This window comes from Chelon labrosus (genome assembly GCF_963514085.1).
Source record: "Chelon labrosus genome assembly, chromosome: 17".
Classification (NCBI taxonomy): domain Eukaryota; kingdom Metazoa; phylum Chordata; class Actinopteri; order Mugiliformes; family Mugilidae; genus Chelon; species Chelon labrosus.
In genome coordinates this window covers 6,191,253-6,210,993 of record NC_140350.1, presented here as the reverse complement: position 1 = coordinate 6,210,993, position 19,741 = coordinate 6,191,253, and the positions used below count along the sequence as shown (strand labels likewise).

General features: G+C 38.7%; 2 protein-coding genes across 2 annotated transcripts; one reads left to right on the top strand and one right to left on the bottom strand.

Annotated features, from left to right (window-relative positions):
- Nucleotides 1-12,020: 12,020 nt before the first annotated feature.
- Nucleotides 12,021-14,006, top strand: gng3 (guanine nucleotide binding protein (G protein), gamma 3; the record flags this gene model as incomplete). Its single annotated transcript, XM_084564146.1, has 2 exons — nucleotides 12,021-12,119; nucleotides 13,692-14,006. The coding sequence occupies 2 exons, from the start codon at nucleotides 12,021-12,023 to the stop codon at nucleotides 13,818-13,820; spliced, it is 228 nt and encodes a 75-aa protein (XP_084420272.1). The 3' UTR covers nucleotides 13,821-14,006.
- A 1,219-nt stretch (nucleotides 14,007-15,225) lies between these two features.
- On the bottom strand, nucleotides 15,226-19,657 carry banf1 (barrier to autointegration nuclear assembly factor 1). The gene is made up of 3 exons (XM_084564702.1): nucleotides 19,512-19,657; nucleotides 18,431-18,595; nucleotides 15,226-17,161 (listed from the first exon to the last, which is right to left on the bottom strand). The coding sequence occupies exons 2-3, from the start codon at nucleotides 18,554-18,556 to the stop codon at nucleotides 17,015-17,017; spliced, it is 273 nt and encodes a 90-aa protein (XP_084420828.1). The 5' UTR covers nucleotides 18,557-18,595; nucleotides 19,512-19,657; the 3' UTR covers nucleotides 15,226-17,014.
- Nucleotides 19,658-19,741: the final 84 nt, after the last annotated feature.

Sequence of the window (19,741 nt, the reverse complement as noted above, 5' to 3'; positions counted from 1 at the left end):
CAGTCCTTTAAAGAGCACATGGCAATTTTATTTAACATTAACAGGCGACACATAAGGTTCTGGTCCTGGAACTATACTACTGTGTTTTATAACTCTTCATTTCTGACCTTGACTAGCTTGTTGCAGTTTTGAAGTCTTATTATTGCTCGAACAGAATCACATTTCCAGAATGGGGCTAATTTGGAAAGTGTATCTTCTCATAGCTTACAATAATTTGCCAAGTCAGGAATAGTTCTAAAAGTCTAATCTACTTTTTATGTAATTGTTTTCAAGCCTTTGTGAAGGAGGAATATTAGTCAGAAACGTTGAGGTCTTAGCTAATTTCGGTGTTGTCCCTCACTCCATTCTTTGCCTTATTGTCCATATTTACAGCAACCTCCTCATGACTATGCATTATCTAATATTTCAAGCCTGAGTTCCTTTTAGCACACTTTAAATTACGGATCCTGCGCAGCTGATGTGCACACTGAAACTTCAGGGCTAGGTTTAGCAAACAAAATGAGAACTGCCTCTTAGGAGTGATTACACAAATAGTTACCAAACCGTCTTTCTTCACAAGTGGCTAATGAATCAACTACAGCGCACAAAGTCGGTGCAGATTGCCTTCTGTGTTGTGCAGCAATCTGGTTTCATTTGGGGCAACAAATGGTGTGAAGCAACGTGTTACACACTGCAACTCATTCAGCTTTGACAGATTTCCAAAGCATCGCGGCTTCCTGTTCAAACCCCATCAGTTAATTCACTTTAAAGGAAAGAAACTGTGATTAGAATTGACTGCTGTTTCCTTTGCACACTTTCTAACCTGATGCCATATACACTTTTGATAACATGCTGTCAATGTCTACACTAATTCTTCTAGTTGCTAGGCAGTTTAAAATGAAACCTACTTGTAAATGAAGATTCAGTTTCTGTAGACAAGATGGTAGGAAGAGGAGACTTGTAATTTTTTTATTTGTATTATATTTTCTTAGATCTGTTATGACAGAAGGCAAAAAATGATTATGCAGGCTGACAGATGACTAGTGGGAAGGTTCTAGTTTTCGGCATCCATAAAAACCCAAACAAATCAGTGAATATGTACTGCAAGAGTTCATAGAACTGAGGCGCAACCAAGCTTCCCTTTTCCAGATTTAACCAGTTATTTAAAAAAAAAAACGCCCTGATACAGTTTTCTAAAACCAACATGCCTTCAGTTCAGCCTTGTGTAATTTGGTCCTGCTGTCAAGACTTTGTGAAATTATCCTAAATTTTTGCTTGTTGAATTTATTTTCTGTCAAAGTGACTTTGATACAGGCTCTCTATTTTTCTACGGTCAGACTTCTTCATCATAAGTTTTTTTTTTACATGACTCTTTGTTTTATATGAAAGGCCGTGTGGACAGAACGACATCTTCCAACTCTGCCGCGGCAATGCGGATCTACAGCCGTGGTTTGCGTCGCAGTTATTACACTTCCACCGTCACCAGGCCCCCGAACGGGGGTCGATGTGCCGTATTCCTGTTTGTACCTCTCGCCTTTATTTCAGCTGGAGAGACTTCAACCAAACATGCTGTTCACTGCTCCCGCCTCTCCAGCTCAGCTCACAGTAGGTGTAGTGTTAACATCTGAAGAGGGCCTACTGCTACTGCTCCTTGATTTTTATACGGACTTTATATGCAAAATGGCTGCCGAAGCAATTTTCTTTTACTCCACGCTGTATGGACTTGCTGTGCAAGTGCTGAGGCACTGCTGACCTCAGACGTTTGCCCCCGAGAGACACATTGAAGGATATTCACCGTTTTCTCTTTCATTCATACGAACTAAAGGGCCAGTGTCTCTGTGGGTGTCAGCGAGTGCGCGTCCAAACTGTGTTTTGCACTTGAAAAGAGGAAAGTGTGTGTACGATAACTTTTCGGAAACGTTGTATATCTGTGTATTGCGTTTCTTTGTGGGAACTTAACTATTCCTGTTTGTATTTTATTGCTCATTTTTCAGCATTGTGTTATTATTCCCTGTACCAAATACTGAATTTAAGGAATGATGATGACAAAAGCAGACCACCTCCCTCCTTCCTAATGGGGGTAAGAACTCTTCAGGTATGACTATCATAGTAATGCTGTGCTGTTTCCTTGTCCCGCCTCCTCCAGAGACCCAAAAGCTCATGTTATCTAAACCTGTGATGCTCTCCTGTTACCCCCTTCCCTTTTCACAGTGAATTCTTTCTCTTAAGCAAATGTAATATTTTCATATTGTAATATCTGGTCCTTGGATTTAGACAACGTTTTTACCTTCATGTACCGACTATACTCTTCATAACTCTTTGAGGTGCACTGTGACAAATACGATGCTGCTATATCACAAAGACTTTTATTCTGTGCGTCACATTTAGCGGAGGCCGAGCGATGACTAACGCTAAAGGTGACTGCTACGAAGTGGGCTTGAGTACAGAGGCCCCCGGCTTCCATTGTCTGAATTCAGACCAGGCTTCTTTCTGCTGCCTCGGTGCAGTGAGAGTGAATTTGTGCACAAGATCTGTAGCTGTTCCTGTTGGTCTTCCCTCTGCAAGCACAGCAAAGGAACGTAAAATGTAGCCATGAAGTATTTGTAAAGGCCATGTCACTGCTCACTGTGGTTAAACAAGACTGTGATGTTGCTTTTTTTCCCATGCAATTTTGACATAAATTGTGTCCAGGGTCAGTGAGTCATAATTGAATTTAGTTAGAAAAATGCCCAAATATACAGAAGTAGCTATTTGACTCTTCTGACCAGTCTAGACTCTGAACTGTCCAGCTAAAACATAAATCCTGCCACTGAAATTTAAGGATGATGCATATTTGAATCTAGCGTTTCAAAGCAAAGTACCGTTTTTTATTCTATGCTGCTGACACCAAGCATATAATGTAGGAAAAGCACAAGTTTTAATTTATGCTTCATGTGTTATCCATGGTAGGGACACAGAATTAAACACACGTTTGATAAATTTAACAAATAAAGTCAACAATGTTGATCAGTCCACTTTGGTCCATGCTGAAAAGAGCATGGCAACTTTTAGATGTACTGCTACTAACCTTTGTTCAGGTATTCATGTTCCCCAGAGGATAGATCTGATGATCCTCCAGCATCACCATAAGTTGGTGACTCCAAGTAAATTATCTCGACTTTTGAATGCATTGCCATTCATGGTCAATACGCAGAGGAAGAATTGTCAGCAACAGTTTTAATCTGCTAGCAGATAACCTAAGAACATCACCGTGCTAGCATTATCATGGCGAGCCCGTTAGCATCTTGACATTGGCAGTTAGCTCAATTTAGACAAACAGACGTCTCGAAAAATGTACAAATCCCCTTGTCAGGTAAACTCTGCTCTGCTACACGTCTGCATGTTTCAGTTGCAGGGTTATAGTTGATTTTAGCTACATAAGATCAAACTGCTCAATCATGCTTGTCAGTTTTTTAAGTGGTCGAGCAAATAAATAGTGTCCCTAAATAAATTTTTAGTGTGAAGGGCGATTTCATTGGTTTTGACTTTAAAAGCATCTCTCTACAGTATTAGGGCAGCATTATTTTCTTCCAATTAATATGCTGATTAACATGCTAAGCAAATCCGGAAAATGACAAACAATAAGTCAGATAATAGTTGATGATTATTGTTCTGTAGATCAACTAATCCTTTAATCGACAAGTCATTTTGAGCTCTGTACAGCATATGAGGTGGATCTCAGTTGATCTAGAAATTGACCATTTGAATACTGAGCAACAGTAATACTATTAAAATGTCAGTAATAATCCATAGGCCTTGAGCAAGATTCATTTGCTGCATTTTGCACTCTGTTTTCCTTTGTGGTAAACCGCCTGCATCTTATGAGAAACAACATTTACAACATGTTTGAACTTTGTTTCATTTGCTTCCTTATACGACTACATATATTCTTAGCATAAATGTGGTTTGCAACTTACACAATTTGAGAATCTAGACTAGATCTCAGAAATAGTCCAAAATATGCATCTATAAATCATAGTGTAGCTCAAAATCATATGCAAAAAAAGTCAAGTGGATTTATACTGAAGTACTCTTCAGAGAGTCAGTAGCGAGGGAGTCAGCCAGTATCAAGATTATTAGCATCTCAAATACACACAAGCCTTCCGCACATCCAGGACAACCCAGAGAGGATTGAAGTTTGGAGGTCTGAAAAGTGTTAGATGTGTAAATGTGGAGAACTGTGATGTGGAATACTTTGTTAGCATGAACTGCAATTCAAGCCTAACCGCTGTACAATACGTATACACGCACACTAGCTGCTTTAAAAGGTCTGATGAAAGTGCTCTCTGGACGTAGCTGCTGACAAACTCAGTTCACACATGGACTTTCTCTTCCGTTTCTCACGGATTTGATCAAAAGCAGCTCTGATTAAACTGGTTCCTGTGTTAGTGACATGATTGATGACTTCCCATCAAGTGATTTAATTGCTGTCTTGTCTCTTGTTGGTTATAGCTGAATATGATAATGTTAAAACCATAATAGCATCCTAAAGTGTGCAGTACAAAACCTGATGGCTGGATTGTGAAGTTGTTCTCCATGTTAATTTCTAGTAAACACTGGAACTGGCTCTTTTAATAATAAAAGAAAAGTCTGAGAAATAACATTTTCTGGGATCGTGTCTTGTTTCCATTTTCTGATATTTTGAGGGAGTGCACTGAAAGCTCTGGCGGACTCCAACATCCAGTGAATCCGACGCTCACCCTGTCGACTGATCACCAGCGCTCTCTGAGTGAAGCCAGTAGTGTCTGTTTGGAAAGTATTGAGCAGTTCTGTTGCCGTCGATACAAGTGACCAATTGCAATTGATGATTCAGATGATCACCCCACCCAGATCAGCGTTGCTCATCATTACATAAAGCTGGTCTGGGATTCACAGCTGAGTGATGGAGCACCCGGGGGCAGATCGATCAGAGCGAGAGGTTAAAACAAACTCAGCGTGTGCCTGTTAATAACTACTTCGGATAAAAGCAGCGCTGAGCTGACTGCATTTAACTGCGCATTTCACAATGAAGTTTTCCTGTAAATACAATTTAACCACGCTGGATGCCTCGTCATCACTTTGGTTGATATTATTGTGCTAAAGTTGAAGCCCTTTAGATGTGTAGATATTTATCTATCATCCGTTTTGCTCATTTTAGAAAGACAAACACGATTCTATGGAGGTTCATACTCACCAGAGGATGCACCCTTAGTGTGACTTCACCAGACTTTTTCCTCAAACACCACCATGAGGCTCATACATGCTTGTACATGCACCTCAACAACAATAAAATGGATTACCATGAAATCTGGTACTGCCGTTCATGTTCTCCTGTGGACGAACCCTAATAACACTGGATTACACAATGGTTTATGACCAAAAACAAGATGGCGGAGATGGTAAGGATCACCTGCCAGAAGGTAGCATTGTCAGAGTTAGCTCATTAGCAGGCTTTTTGAGCTTTTTGCTCTAAACTGTGCTGATACAACCAAACAGGAAATATACTGGGTGACTATAGAGCATTTGAATGTGTTAGTCATTCAGTGTTTTTATACACATACAGCCACATAGAATCGCCGGCTGGTCTGTAACCGGTCCGTTACAGGGCTAATGTAGATGCGTGGCCGAACCCCGCTGGGTCCGTGGCTGGAATTACACATCCAGCGACTAAGTGAATACAGTCCCAACTGGTTACGCTTCATCTACCTACAAGGAGGAGCAGTAATTATAGAAGCCCAAATGGCTTACTGCCACCAGGGGTGCTGCACATATTAAACTGAATCTGTGCCATGAAATCACAAAGGACACGCTATTCAACTGAACAGCATGAAAAATGAAACAATACGAGTGTAATTAATGACACGGAAGAATTAGAAGAAGAAGAAGTAGCAATGTGTGTAACAGTGTATATGCAAAATCTGTGCAGCTAATCTGGCATTAGCAAAACATACTGCAGAAAACTATAATGTCTCTGGTCACCAGACAGACCTTTCAGACCTTTCATAAATAAGCAAACTGTACAACTTAACTAAAGTCTAACTAACATTAAGAACATTAACTTGTTCTAATACATATATTTAAATGTGTGATTTCTATGTAATGAAAGGAATAACTTAATGTATTATGTACACTGATATACAAGACGGGATTCATATTTAAGAACTTGTCAACAAGTACAATAAATGAAAAATACTGCTACATGGATAACTTTTTTTGCAAGATATGTGCAAACTGCAGAAAATGAATCAAAAAGGTCTGAGTAAATGAAACAGGTGGTCATTTAACTAGAACTATCACAATTTCTGTTCTGTGTGGAAATCATCCGGATTTTTTGTTTTATAGCAATGAAGCATCTGGGCCGTTAGAACATCTGTTGTCACGTCCAATATAGTATAAGGCTCTCTGCTGTGAATTATTAATTCACTACACTGTATTTATGAATAAGAGATTTCTAACTGCCATCATCAATCTGCTGGACTATCAAAGTGCAGGCACTTTACACAACAGCTCAGCCACTGGTGCATGAATGCCTGTAGCATATAACTCAGTGGTAATTGTAGTAGACATTTTACTGTTATATGTCTATAGAGGCCATGTCTGGTTCTGGAGAATATTTAGATGCAGCAGCTCTTTGCAAAAAATCTCAAGGCTTCTAACATCAATGTTCACGCAGATAATGAATCAAAGTTTTTGTTATTCAATATCAAAAACTGCAGCTAGCTGGATGTGTGCTAGTCACCGAGTCCCATCATGGAATCAATGGCCCAAATGGCGTAAAATGAAAATCTTTCACCAACACTATTTCAATATTTATTGACACGAAGCTCGAGGCAGATCACTGCACCACATGCTGCACGGATTCAAATCAAAATGTCAACAGTGCATTGACCAGGTCATGCAAGTTTGAGAGGGCAGTCATTGTTTGACCTGAATTACACAAATAGATAACAAGATGTGTTTTCTGACTGAATTCAAGTGCATGAAATCAAACTGTGGTAAAGACATCAGACAGGTTTGAAGTCTCTAGACTCGAAGGTCCCGGTGTGCCACAGCAGTAATTAACTTCACCTTAATTAAGCATTATTAATTAAGCAAAAAGACATGTAATACGACTCCATTAATGGTCATTTTTATACCACAATAGATATAAGATGAATATACTAATATATTAATGACTGATTTTGTGAAATTGGTTTATGGTAGCATTTAGAAATTTCATTTATTAGGACCTCTTTAAATGTCTTAAAACTTACTTTTATTCTTTGGTATTTAATTTAATGTTCCTTCTAATGTTTCTTGTCTTTGAGATGACTGTGTTTATTTCTGTATAATTTTGTAGCGGTTTCTACAACTTTTGTTGCTTTTAAATGTTCTTTCTTCTTGTACATCAGTATCACTTACTTTACTTTTCATTGTGACTGTATTGTGGCATCACATTATTAAGTGACTTATTTGTTGGATGCTTTGCACCTGCACTAATTACAACAGAGAATAACCTGCAGAGACGGGAGAAGAGCTCTCGTGGACCATCTGGATAGCGTTTTAGACACAGCCCTTGCAGTCATGTACTGGCTTGTACCTGCTGTCACTGTTTTTCAGAGTTTGTGCCAAGACAAAAAAAAATAAAAATCCTGGGATTAAAAGTGGTCTTCAAATGAGAGGCAAAGTTGCCAGATCCCTGCTGAAATAAAACGTGGGTTCACACCTCAGATGTGTTGCCTGAAACCAGTTTAGAATTTGCTGCAGTGGAAGGGCCTGCGGAAAAATACATACACAATAAATGATCTGAAACAGTGAAATGCTACAGTAATCTATTCATTACTGTTTCAGAACTTAGACATGTGGGGGTATATTTTTCATTTTATACATAAAGATGACTTGTTTATAATATAATAACGTCATTGTTATCGTTGTTTAATCTGTTGTAAAGCACCTTGGTTCACCTATCGGTCGATGTAAGGTGCTATATAAATAAAGTACATTTACATTTACATTTACATTGTAGGCAGATTTTAAGACATTTAACATGGCTGTTAGTGTATTTATCCAAAACTACCTGTTATTAAGCATTATTATTAAGCATCTACATTTATTAAGAATAAGTTATTCATCTCAGTTCTAAAGTGTCCTGTAAGTCAAGTGCAAATCATTCATAGTAGGGTTTGTTGGTGATGGTACATTCTTGAAATTGCACGCTTAACCTTACTCTCTTAATACAAGTAAAAGGCATGGAATTAACGAATACGATATGACAGCAATGTTGTACTGTGTTATTATGCATTCATCAGCTGATTACACTGACTCCTTTATGAGTTATGGTTGTTGAAAAATGCATTAAAACAAGCAGTTTAGAATATATTACATAAGTCTTATGTTAAGTTTTAAAAGTTCAAGCCAAGTGAAATGAACAGTGCATGCTTATTTCAATACAGATGAACACACACAGATCACATATACAAAGTCGACCGGAGGTCTCTAGATCCCTGAAACAGAATCAAAAACATTCTGCCTCCTGCTGTCTTGTTTCATGGTATTATTGGCTGGAATTAAAGGCGGCCACTGATGTGATTTTAATAACATTTGTGCTGACCTGCTGGGGAAGCACGCTGCCTTCAAATGCTGCTGTGTTTACCGTGTCCATACGAACGCCTTCATCTTGTGGTATTCGCAGAAATTGTGAATATGGACGTTTTTGATAAGGTCCGAGTTCGCGAGTCACATGCACGACTTTCTATGTTGTGACCACCAAGTGACGAGTTCCATTTAAGAGGCGGCAACATATAGTACCCAGTTGGAACTCAGCCATCTTTAATGTTGTTGGTTACACCTGTGCTTTTCCTTCTTGCAACATGAAAAACTGTGAAATGGTGCAAAGACAAAGAGTAGGCGACTTTTTACAGTTTGTGTTACAGATTTTATAAATAGGAACTACGCACTTTCAAACGTCATTTGAAAATAATTGTGTCTCTAGACAGTGGGATATCAAGATAGATAGATACATATATCAAAGGGCCACTTTCTAACTGCAATGGACACTTGCATTATCTGCATCTGTGGTATTGTTGCAACTGTTCAGTTTGTCTATATTTTCATGTCCATGTATTCTGTGCATTCTGTGACACAGTAGATTGTAGTGTTGTAGTAGACATACTATAGTTATAGTGGAGTTATTGTTGTTATCTGTTATTTTTATATTGTGGAAATGACAACAAGAGTAAACTGAATCTTGGATATACAGTCCACTCCACTTAGAGCTGGAGATACATTATGAAAGATAATATTTTACAAAATATTTTGGGGGCAATTTGGTCGTTCCCTCAAAATCCAGTGTTGATCTGAAACTGCTTTTTAAATATTTCTCCTGATTTTCCTTGATAGCCTTCCTGCTTTAACCCCTGACAATTGACCTTAATAAAAAAAAAATTCTGAAATTGTTTTGCAATATATATTTTCTGCAATAATAAGTTCAGATTCGCATTGGTTTTAATATACTGTCACCCTCTACAGCTTTCTATGCTGTGTTTGTGCTAATCAGCTACTTAAAATGTTCTGTGTATAAATTGAGTATAGCGTTTACCTCATCATGAGCAGGCCTGTTACTGCTCGAGTTTTCACACAAGAGTCCAAACCTGTCAGCATCCTCCAGCAGATGGAGTCCTTAAACTGCAGCCGCAGCACATCTATCCAAATCCAGTGTAGTTTGCTCTGTCCACATGATGTTCATCTACAACAGGGCAATCAATACTAAAATCAGTCATTTGTCCACAGTAAAAGGAAAATGCTGTTCAAATTAAAAGCATGTTGATTGTGCAGCTCTTTTTAACACACTAAAGGTAAGGTTACATTGGCATACCTTTCACAGTTGTTTCATTTTTACTTCATCATGCAAAAAAATATTCAATGTTTTCCCTTTTATGTATATATCTTATATATTTAGTTAGCCTAATCCATTTTAATTTGACAAAAGTAGTCTTACTGGACAGTAATAACAACGTGGACTGATAAGAAGTGGTTTGCATTTGGTCCGTTGGCTCACAAAAACCTTCACATTCTGTAGAAAACTTTTATTGTTATTTCACTACGTAAATTTTACACAAATAAAAAATAATTAATACGGCAAGCACGAAGGGCGAATCAGCAGGAGGACGGGCCGCGAAGCGCGAAACGCCCCTCGATACCAGAAATTGTAAAACTGAAAGATATGTCAGCGCCCATAAAGAGAAGTAACAGCATCACAGCGCCATTAAAGTCAATGAAACGTTAGCTTAGCAAAGATGGCGTCCAGCAATGTTAGAGATTTCAGTTGCGTTTGTCGGTTGTCTACCTCTGTACTCGATTTTATCTCCTATTAATACTACACGAGATGGGGTATTTTATCGCATTTACCACTACGTATTTTTATGGAACTGATAAATGTGCCGCTTTTGCTTTAAACAGCAGTACTGTTTCGACACAGCTGCTGTGGGAGTTCAACTGACGGAACTCTTTCCTCCGCAGGGTCTTTGGACTGAGAGACTCATTAAAGTCTGGCTACTGACAAAAATACGTCCACTCTTGTCGTTTTATTTTTATTCGTGTTCTTTTGGTATGCACAAAATTAGGCATTCATTTAATGTGTAGCATTTATATAAAACGCAAAATATCCCAATTTAAAATGTCATGTAAGCTACTACACCAGACCGCAGCAGTCCCCATAGCAACAGAGGAGATGGGCATCACAAAAGGCACATCAGGATTCAGGCTCGTGGAGTTCAATTCTCGGGCTATATGTAATATTTTAGCCCTGAAGACCAAAACCACACAGACCATCCTGCTCCATGTCATAGATTGAAACCTGAAAGATTCCAGTTGGCCCCAATTTCCTGAGAAAAGAGATGGTACAATCCGCCCACATAAGAAAGCCTTCACTAATGATCTCCCCCTCCCATCGTCTGGCAGGTACCACTCGCTGCAGAGGGGGTGCTCCTTTGCATCCACCACAAATCTAGAGCTCATTGTGGCAGAATTGCAGTGCACTGGACTGTACAGAGCAGGGTACCATCCAGGCTGTTGTCTGTGAGGGGTGGGGTCCGGCTACACTGATACCACCTAACATAAGCTCACAGAGGGACACATAGAGACAGAAAAAAAAGAGAGAGAAGAGGGGGGAAGACTGCACCTGAAGAGGAATATAATACGGGTAAGGAGAAAAGGGGGTGGATGGAGAGAGAAGGAAAAAGACAATGGGGAAAGGTCCAGAATGGTTCATAGATTCTCTCCTTTGCTGCTCTGTTTTTTTTTTTTTTTTTCTCTTCTTCCTTGTTGACATGTGACTTGATTCCTTTTTCCATCTGTGGCATATTATTTTCAGTCATATCCATATTTAGCCATCATTTCATAGATGTCTGAATGGATGCAGCGGCTGTTTCATTCTTCATTTGATATTTCTGTGGTTATTCTTGCTCAGACAGGGAGAAACTGGGGGCCATGGTGAATATAAATCTGACCGTTTGGCCCAGTTTGTGGGTTTCTTCGGCGTTTTCGAAAAAAATATCCAGGCTTTTGTTCTCATGTAAGATGACATAATGTGGCGGCTGTGTCGATTCTGTGACACAATATTGCCTGACATATCCACATCATTACTGGAGACAGTCTGGCCTCATGCTTGCTTTGCAGTCGAGGCTCCTTAAATCTATATACAAGCTGTCAAATACTACAATTTTGCTGCCAGATTTTCTCTTATATTACATAATAGTGGCACATAATATATGTGTCTCTACAGTAGATGTTATATGTGGTGTGTTTCATCATTCACCTAGAATGAAGCAGTAAAAGGCTACTTTTTATCAAGTGTGTAACCTGGATATAAACACTACAACACTACATTGCAACCTATTGACAAGATTTCTATATTCTGGCTGGCTTGGTTATTCCTGGGGAAGCAACACTATAAGAGAACTCATTTACATTTTTTTTTAAAGCTCATGCAAATATTTACTGAATGTGTCTTCAAGCGTGTACATGTTGCCGTGTTTGTGGCTAGGATGAAAGGAGACACCCCAGTGAACAGCACCATGAGTGTCGGCCAAGCCAGGAAGCTCGTGGAGCAACTGAAGATCGAGGCTAGCTTCTGCAGGATAAAGGTGAGACGTGCTGGCCTCAGAGGAGGATACGAATCAAGACAGTGCAATGTTAGAAAACGGCTGTGGCTAAATAAAGCACCAGAACCATTCATTCATTCATTCGTTATCTATAACCGCTTGTCCTCTAGAGCGTCGCTGGGGGGCTGCAGCCTATCCCAGCTGTCACCCTGGACAGGTCGTCTATCACAGGGCTAACAGTATGAAATAAAATATAACTCTAATCTATATTTAAAATAACATAAAACAAGATTTTTATCTTAAACCAATCAAGTGCTAAATTAATCTTATATGTGATGCAAGTCAAGTAAATGTACACGTGTTGCACAAACTAACCTTGGCTTTAGAGTTGAAAGGCGAGCACTGAAGAATCTGGACAAGTGTTCTGCATCCACACTGGTTTACAGAAGTCTTTTTTATAAGGACACAGGTGACCTTCTCAAATGCACTTAAAGTCAAGGCTTTCTGTTGGAGAGTTTCCAAACGGTGTTGGCTTCGCCGATGTTCTCAATGGCACCTTGAAGACACCTTTAGAAAGAGAACTCCAGCAGTCTAAAAATGAAGCAGTCATTAGCATATGATATTTATGATAGTTTTAGCCGCTGTCACCTTTTGAAGAACATCACTTGATACCAGACTCGTCCATGAGGGAAATCAAAACACACAGGATGTAGCTGCTTTTAGCTGCTTAATGTAAAGATTATTCAAATTTGAGCTATTCGAGAACTAAATAAGGATTCAATTGAGATCAACTGTATGTACAAATCTAATTAAGCAATAAGTGTAAAACTCATTCATTCCAATGCTTTGCCCTATTTTCAATTCTGAACTCCTTTTTTTTTGTTGATAGTTTTAATGATGGACTCAATCTGTTAGTAGACACTTTAAGATTTCTGCTTCATTTCCATGTTTGGTGAAGCCAGTTTTGATGCAGTTTAATTTTGACGGACAGGCATCATTTAGTTTTGAAACAAGATTTCTGTTTTCATTTTTCATTGCATCTTTATTTCACAAAGGCAAATTTGAGATGAGTGAGTGAAATGGTCACAATTTAAAAACTGAAGGCTCTGTGTGTGCAAGGACCTGGTGAGGGCGTAGGAAATATCAGGAACTGCACAGTATATACGGTGACATGGATGGACCGCAGAAAGAAGCGGATGAATCAGTTCTCTCAGTCCATTTGGAGGGAAAAGCATGCTTGGAAAAAAGACAAAGAACAGAAAACCGAGGAAATGAAGTGGGGAAATAGCAGCAATCATTAGCACAGAAAAGTAGAGAAAAAGCCTTGGTGGGTTTTGCGAGGGTCAGTTTATCTGAACGACTGAAGTACATCTCACATCATACACAAGAAGGAAAAATCAGATAAAACAAAAGGCCAAAAATGATGCTCATACTAATATATAAATATACTTCATGTAATATGTATGTCAATGATTATGCTCATTTACCAGAATGAATCTGTTCTGCTATGAGAGTCTGACCAGAGACTGATCGCTTTTTGTGGAATCTGCTAATGGATGAAAACATTAGCATGTGTCCACAAACCGCTCTAAACCACATCCCCTCCACCCGCAGGTATCGAAAGCAGCGGCCGACCTGATGGCGTACTGCGACGCGCACGTCTGCGACGACCCCCTGATCACCCCCGTGCCCACCTCAGAGAACCCCTTCAGGGAGAAGAAGTTCTTCTGTGCTCTGCTTTGAGACAAATCAGGGATTGCTGCGATTAAAAGTACAACTGTACAGTATGTACATGTATGTACAGTGTGTACATGTACTCCCGATCTAAATAAGACATTCATGTACTATAGTAACCTTGCATTAAAGCTGCCGATGTACAGTACATAAACAACTCCAAACAAATAATGTCTTGAACTAAAATTTAACTGAAAACATCCGTCTCAAGGTTAGAAGGGAAGACAAAAACATTTAATCGATTAAGTGTCAGAGATATCGAAGCTATAAAAAAAAAAAAAAAGAAAAAAATAATAGCTATCATCAAATTGAAAAAAAACAAACATACATCTCATGCTCAAATATATTACAGGTAACTGCCAAAGACTCGACCAATGGATTCATACGGATGCTGCAGCTTTTGAAACTTTTAACTGGGACTCTTAAATTCTGACATTAGGTCTACGGAGTTTATAAGGTGCAGCTACATGTCTCGGATGCTGCCCTGATCCCACAGGGCCCAAAGATGTCCCCGTATAAACTGTCCATACGTTTCAGATCTGGCAACCAACAAAAGCACTGACCGTATGTTCAGAATAGAAATGCTTCACTTATAGCTGCAGCCCATCTATTGTCCCTATATTTATTTTTTATTCTGTCTTGGCAGTTACCTGTATCTACAACAGCTGTTTATGAGTGGATTATGAACATAGCTGATTTCTTTAGAGGTTTTATTAAGATTTTAGCATTTTTGCTCATTTCTATACTGTAGTATGGATGTGGACGTGTGCGTGTTGGCATAGGTGCTACTGTGAAACTTAAGCAACAAGTCCGAGCATCTGATCACTGTCAAATTTTATAGTTAATAGCACACAGACCCCCTAAAGAAAAGAGAAAAAAAAAAAAAAACATTCCAGGGGTTATTGACATTCAATAAATGATCAAAGCCACTGAAGCAAAATCAGCTATTCGGTTATTACTGAATGTCACATGAACAGTTTTCTATTTCTTTAATGTAATAAATACAGTCGTTATAATGTACGGAAGGGTGTACGTCATCATTTTAACCAAGGTTTTTCAGAGCAGAGAGGTCCTATAGTGGTTTCCATAAAAGAGGAATTTACATTTAAAATAAATGTCACATTCACTCTAGTTCCTACATCTACTTTTTTTTTTTTTTTGTCGTTACAAATCACGACCCAAGAAAAAGGAAACCGCTTTCCTTCTGGCCTCTTTGAGGTAGGAACCTCTGCTCTGAACCATTTCAAAAACCAGAAAATGTCTTTTCAGTAACGCGCAAATATCAACTTTGGAGCTTTGGCCGAAAAAGTAACCATGGAATATAAAGCATTGAAATAAAAACCTGTCATCGAAGGTTATGTCTCTTGCAATTTTCTTTGATAAAAATAAAATACGTAAATGATATATAAGACGTAAACTCAGATCTGATATTTTTATTGTTTTATAATACAAGTGATATAAAAGCTGAACATTTAAACAGTGTTTTAACAAGGAGCTGCTACAACGGTTACATCCTACAGCAGGTGACTGGTGGGCATAAGCATCAATCTGCATGAACGAAGAATAACGTGAATCAGTCTGGACATGCACTAGAGCAGATCTTCTGCTTTGACTGAATTAAACGCGTGCATTTAAGGCATCTCATGTTTAGAAACACAGCGAGACGATATCAATCTTAACTATGAAGACCTGGCCTGAAAATAGGATACTGGTGCTACAAAATACAGCATGGATGGCAGTTCATCTTCATTCAAAGATACTGTACCAAACACATTTCATGTTTAAGTGTCGGGTAATGGATTGGATAATTTTTTTCGCTCTTCTGATGCATCCCATCATAAAAGTAAAGCATATCAGTTCCTTCAGCTAGTGACTGCTAATGGACAGACATTGTGCTGATTGGCATATAATGGTCTGAATTAGGATAACAGGCATGTGAGCCATTTTTTTTTCATGCCAGCAGTGTAAGCAAACCAAGCAGGCACAATAAGATAATGTATTGTTACTACTAACAAAGCTGATTATAATCTTGAACTAATCTAGTAAACACATGTTGGCAAAGTTGTTTCATCAGCAACAGAGTGACAAGTTTTTTTTGACAGGATTTGAGTTTGTTGTATTGGCATCTTTATTTGCATACAATTCCCACTTCAGATCAAAACAGGCTTAGACAAGACTGAGTATGTGCTGCTCCTTCATTGGAAAAGTTAAAACAACAATTTTATACATTTTAAATCTGCGCCATTGTAAAGAGCAGCGTCAAATCAGTTTTGGGGGCAGGGGTTAGCCTTTATATTTCACATCAATCTGCAAGACACTTGAAATTGACAATCCACTCCTTCAAGAAACCTTTCAATATTGTTGGCTGACTCAGAGTACATGGTATTTAACTGTGATATTATGTGCCATTTAAAAACAATATAAACACTCTTGCTCAAACCTTCCAATGGCATTAAAAACAGGCAGACGGGGCAGAAAGCTCAAGACTTGAGGGTGACTACAGGATTTAGTCTGGACTGGACTGGTGAATCAACCACATTGCACAGTAAGACACATGGGCTGAACTGAACAAATCAAGATGGTAAAAGGCTTAAACACGGAACAAATTAGCATTGTAGAGCTTTAAAAGCATGAATTTTTAGCTTGTTGTTTACAATGAATGAACCATAAATTTAAAATGTAGCCATGAACAGAAAGTACACACAGTATTCCTATGGTCTAGTGCATACTGAAAGCTACAGGTATGTGGGTAGCTTCCTCTGAAAATTGAAAAGGATCTTCTTACAGTAGACATTTGGACTTATCATAGAGACATAACACCATTTATAAGGTAAGTGTCACAGCCCTGCTAATGTGGATGACTTACTGCTAACTTAAATAGAAAGGAGTCATCATTACTGTTATTAGCTACGCCTCGTTTTACTATGACAAGCCAAAATGTGTGTGTAAATGGGGCTTTTAAACTAAATTGATTGACATTTTGTCATTTGTCACAGTCCACTGTATAATTTACTAATCTAATTGTTGAAAGAGAGAATCAGTTATTATCAGACCTACTAACTAAAGACCACGAAAATAGCTTGTGTCAATAGATCTCATCACTGTGCACAGTTCATATATATGTTGTAAATAAATTGAGTTAGAATCACAGAAGAGGTAATGTACAGTTGGGACTTCCGAAGTAGAAAACAATGACTGCATGTTTATAAGAAGGCATCACACCATTCTTTAAGACAGCCATAGCAGTCACCTTGTTGTTTGGCATTTGCCCCACAAGTGTCCTTCAGCCAGTCTCGGAAAAGCTCCTCGTCTTTCTTTAGCACCAGAAACTGCCCAAGGACAACATACGCCTGAAGAGGTGAACACACAATAGAAAATCTAATTAAGGTGCCAGCACATCAATGCCCTGCTGTCAAGCATTCTGTGTTTCGAATCAGAACTTGAAAAACTGCACAGACAACCACATTATGGTACGATGGATACACAGAAGTGGGATGGCACTTTGATGACAGTTGGAAAGCAAAATGACACTTCACAGATAAATATAAAAATAAATTGCACCTGGTACTTCCCCCCCATATAATAGTTAGTTAGTTCACACTTTTATTCCACTCCTCAGTAGGGTTGCAAAATTCCGGGAATTTTCAAAGTTGGAAACTGTCCATGGGAATTAACGGGAATATATGGGAATTAACGGGAATATATGGGAATAAACAGCAATAAATAAGAAATTTACAAAATTGAAGGTTGGCCCTTAACAGGGAACTTAAATATAGTTGGGGGGAATATATTGTAGCATAGTCTTGGCTAAAACAACCAGATTTAATGCAAGTACACTCCTCCACACAGCACTGCTTACTGCAGGGCTATTGAGGCCACGCCCCCTACATGCACTTAGCATTCCTCCATCACATGGACAGGTGATTTCTTGAAGCCTGGAGGCCACACTTTTGAGCTCAAAGCACAAGACTATTGAAGCCACACATTTGAGCCCGCGGACTATATAAAGTCAAGTAAGTTTTGATAATATCATGGGGTAAATATACTTGATCTATAACGTTATTAATGTTTAACTTGCAAATATTAAATAAAAATGTATTAATACAGTAGCTAACTATCTGGTAAGTTAGGTGCTAAATGAAAGATTAAGAGTATGGGCAGCACAGCCAATGGTTGTTATATATGACAGGGGCATTCTCTCTGGAGAAGAGATTGTTGAAATCTCGGCTGTTGAAATGTCATGTTTTTGTATTATTTTGCATGGATGTCTGCTTATGACAAAAAATATTTACATTTATGTTTGGATATGATACAGTTTGTTTAAATTACCCCCAATTTCCAGTTAATTCCCATAAATTCCCAATAATTCCCATAATTCCCATGGACAGTTTCTAATTTGGAATATTTCCAAAATTCACCAGTTTAACTTCCCATGGAAATTTTCTGGAAATTTACCGGAAATTTTCCACCCCTTTGCAACCCTACTCCTCAGTCATTAAAAAGAATGCCAACTAACCTGATCATCAAGCTAAGCTTATTTAGATTTTTAAAATGGTGGTTCTGTATTAAACGCTGATTAAAAACAACATTGCATTTCTTTGAATGATCTAATCTTTTACCTTGTCAAAACCCTTTTCCTGCAACCTTTTGCCAAGGACATCGCCGATGCCTGCAAGAGCCATCACAGGCTTCTCACCCATGGGCTCAGCCACAAACTCTTTGTGCTTCTGGGATGTTGACGACATGGCTGCTTTGAAGGCTGTGACTGAACACCAACAACTGAGCTGTAACACAAAAAACACAAAGGGAATTAAAATACAACATAACTACTTTTTACTTGAATAACTGGAAACTTGTACTGTTAAACAGTTAACAAAACTTTTATTCAGATAAACAGTATAGCTGCTGCAGCACAAAGAAAGTGTATGTATGTATGTAATTATGTATGTATATTCTGTCATTCTTGGCTGCAAATTTAGGTTTATCCAAATTAAGATGTATTGTCCTGATAAATCATCTGAAGCCATCATCTGACGCTTTAATGCCTTAGTTACACATTATGTTAAAGACTGCATATCATAATGTAATCTAAAGTCCAAATATGATGATATACACACTAAATACAACTGACCTATCTCGATGTTAAATCAGAAACAGAAACTAATTCTAGGGGCGTCGGTGCACTTTCATTTATAACTTATCCACCGCTTGCTTGCACGAATGAACTTTCTGGGCAGTATGCAAACAGCTAAAGGCCGAGAGAGGCCAACCTGGACAACCAACGCCTGTGTTTATACGATGAAACACTTAAGCTAATAGTTAGCATCAGCGCGATACGCTCCCAGTGATGAATTGCGCGCGCAACACATTTTAGCGCTCAGTGTTAGCACAACGAGCTAACGTTTACTAGCTCCAGCTCATGGTATTGCATATTTTTCGATGAGTGACCACTGCTTGTTAGCAAGAAGTGTTTGCTAACATTGCGAGATTATACACTAATCGCTGGAATAAACTATTTAAGTTGAAAAGGGGACAGTGGCTCATAATTTAGGCGCCTTCCAAATAGCCCAAAATGACGCTACTGTGGCTTCAAATGTGTCTGTTTACTTATTCTTAAAATGACCGCCTTTTAACATATTTTTTCCAACGGCAGAAGTTTAGCTAATTGCAGAAATATGACAAGGCTGATTATTAACTCACCTTTTAAGGTCCCGTCCAAAATGATAACCACCGTGCGTTGCTGGAGCAGAGTATGGTTTCTGTTTCTAGTAGGTTTGTAGTCCCAGCACCGGCGACCACAATGCAATGCGCCTGCCTCTTGCGCCCTTACGTCAGGTGGTGACGTACGATCAGGATTTTTTTTACCCTTTTCACGGACTCGCAGGATCACAGACTTGCACTCCTACGAGTCAAAATGATAAAACTAACTG

What these genes read in the sequence shown, in the direction of transcription:
- banf1 (XM_084564702.1), bottom strand. Translation starts at nt 18,556, where the DNA reads ATGTCGTCAACATCCCAGAAGCACAAAGAGTTTGTGGCTGAGCCCATG. An exon ending in AGGAAAAGGGTTTTGACAAG is followed by an intron (nt 17,162 to 18,430) that starts GTAAAAGATTAG and finishes TCACCTCTTCAG; the next exon opens with GCGTATGTTGTCCTTGGGCA.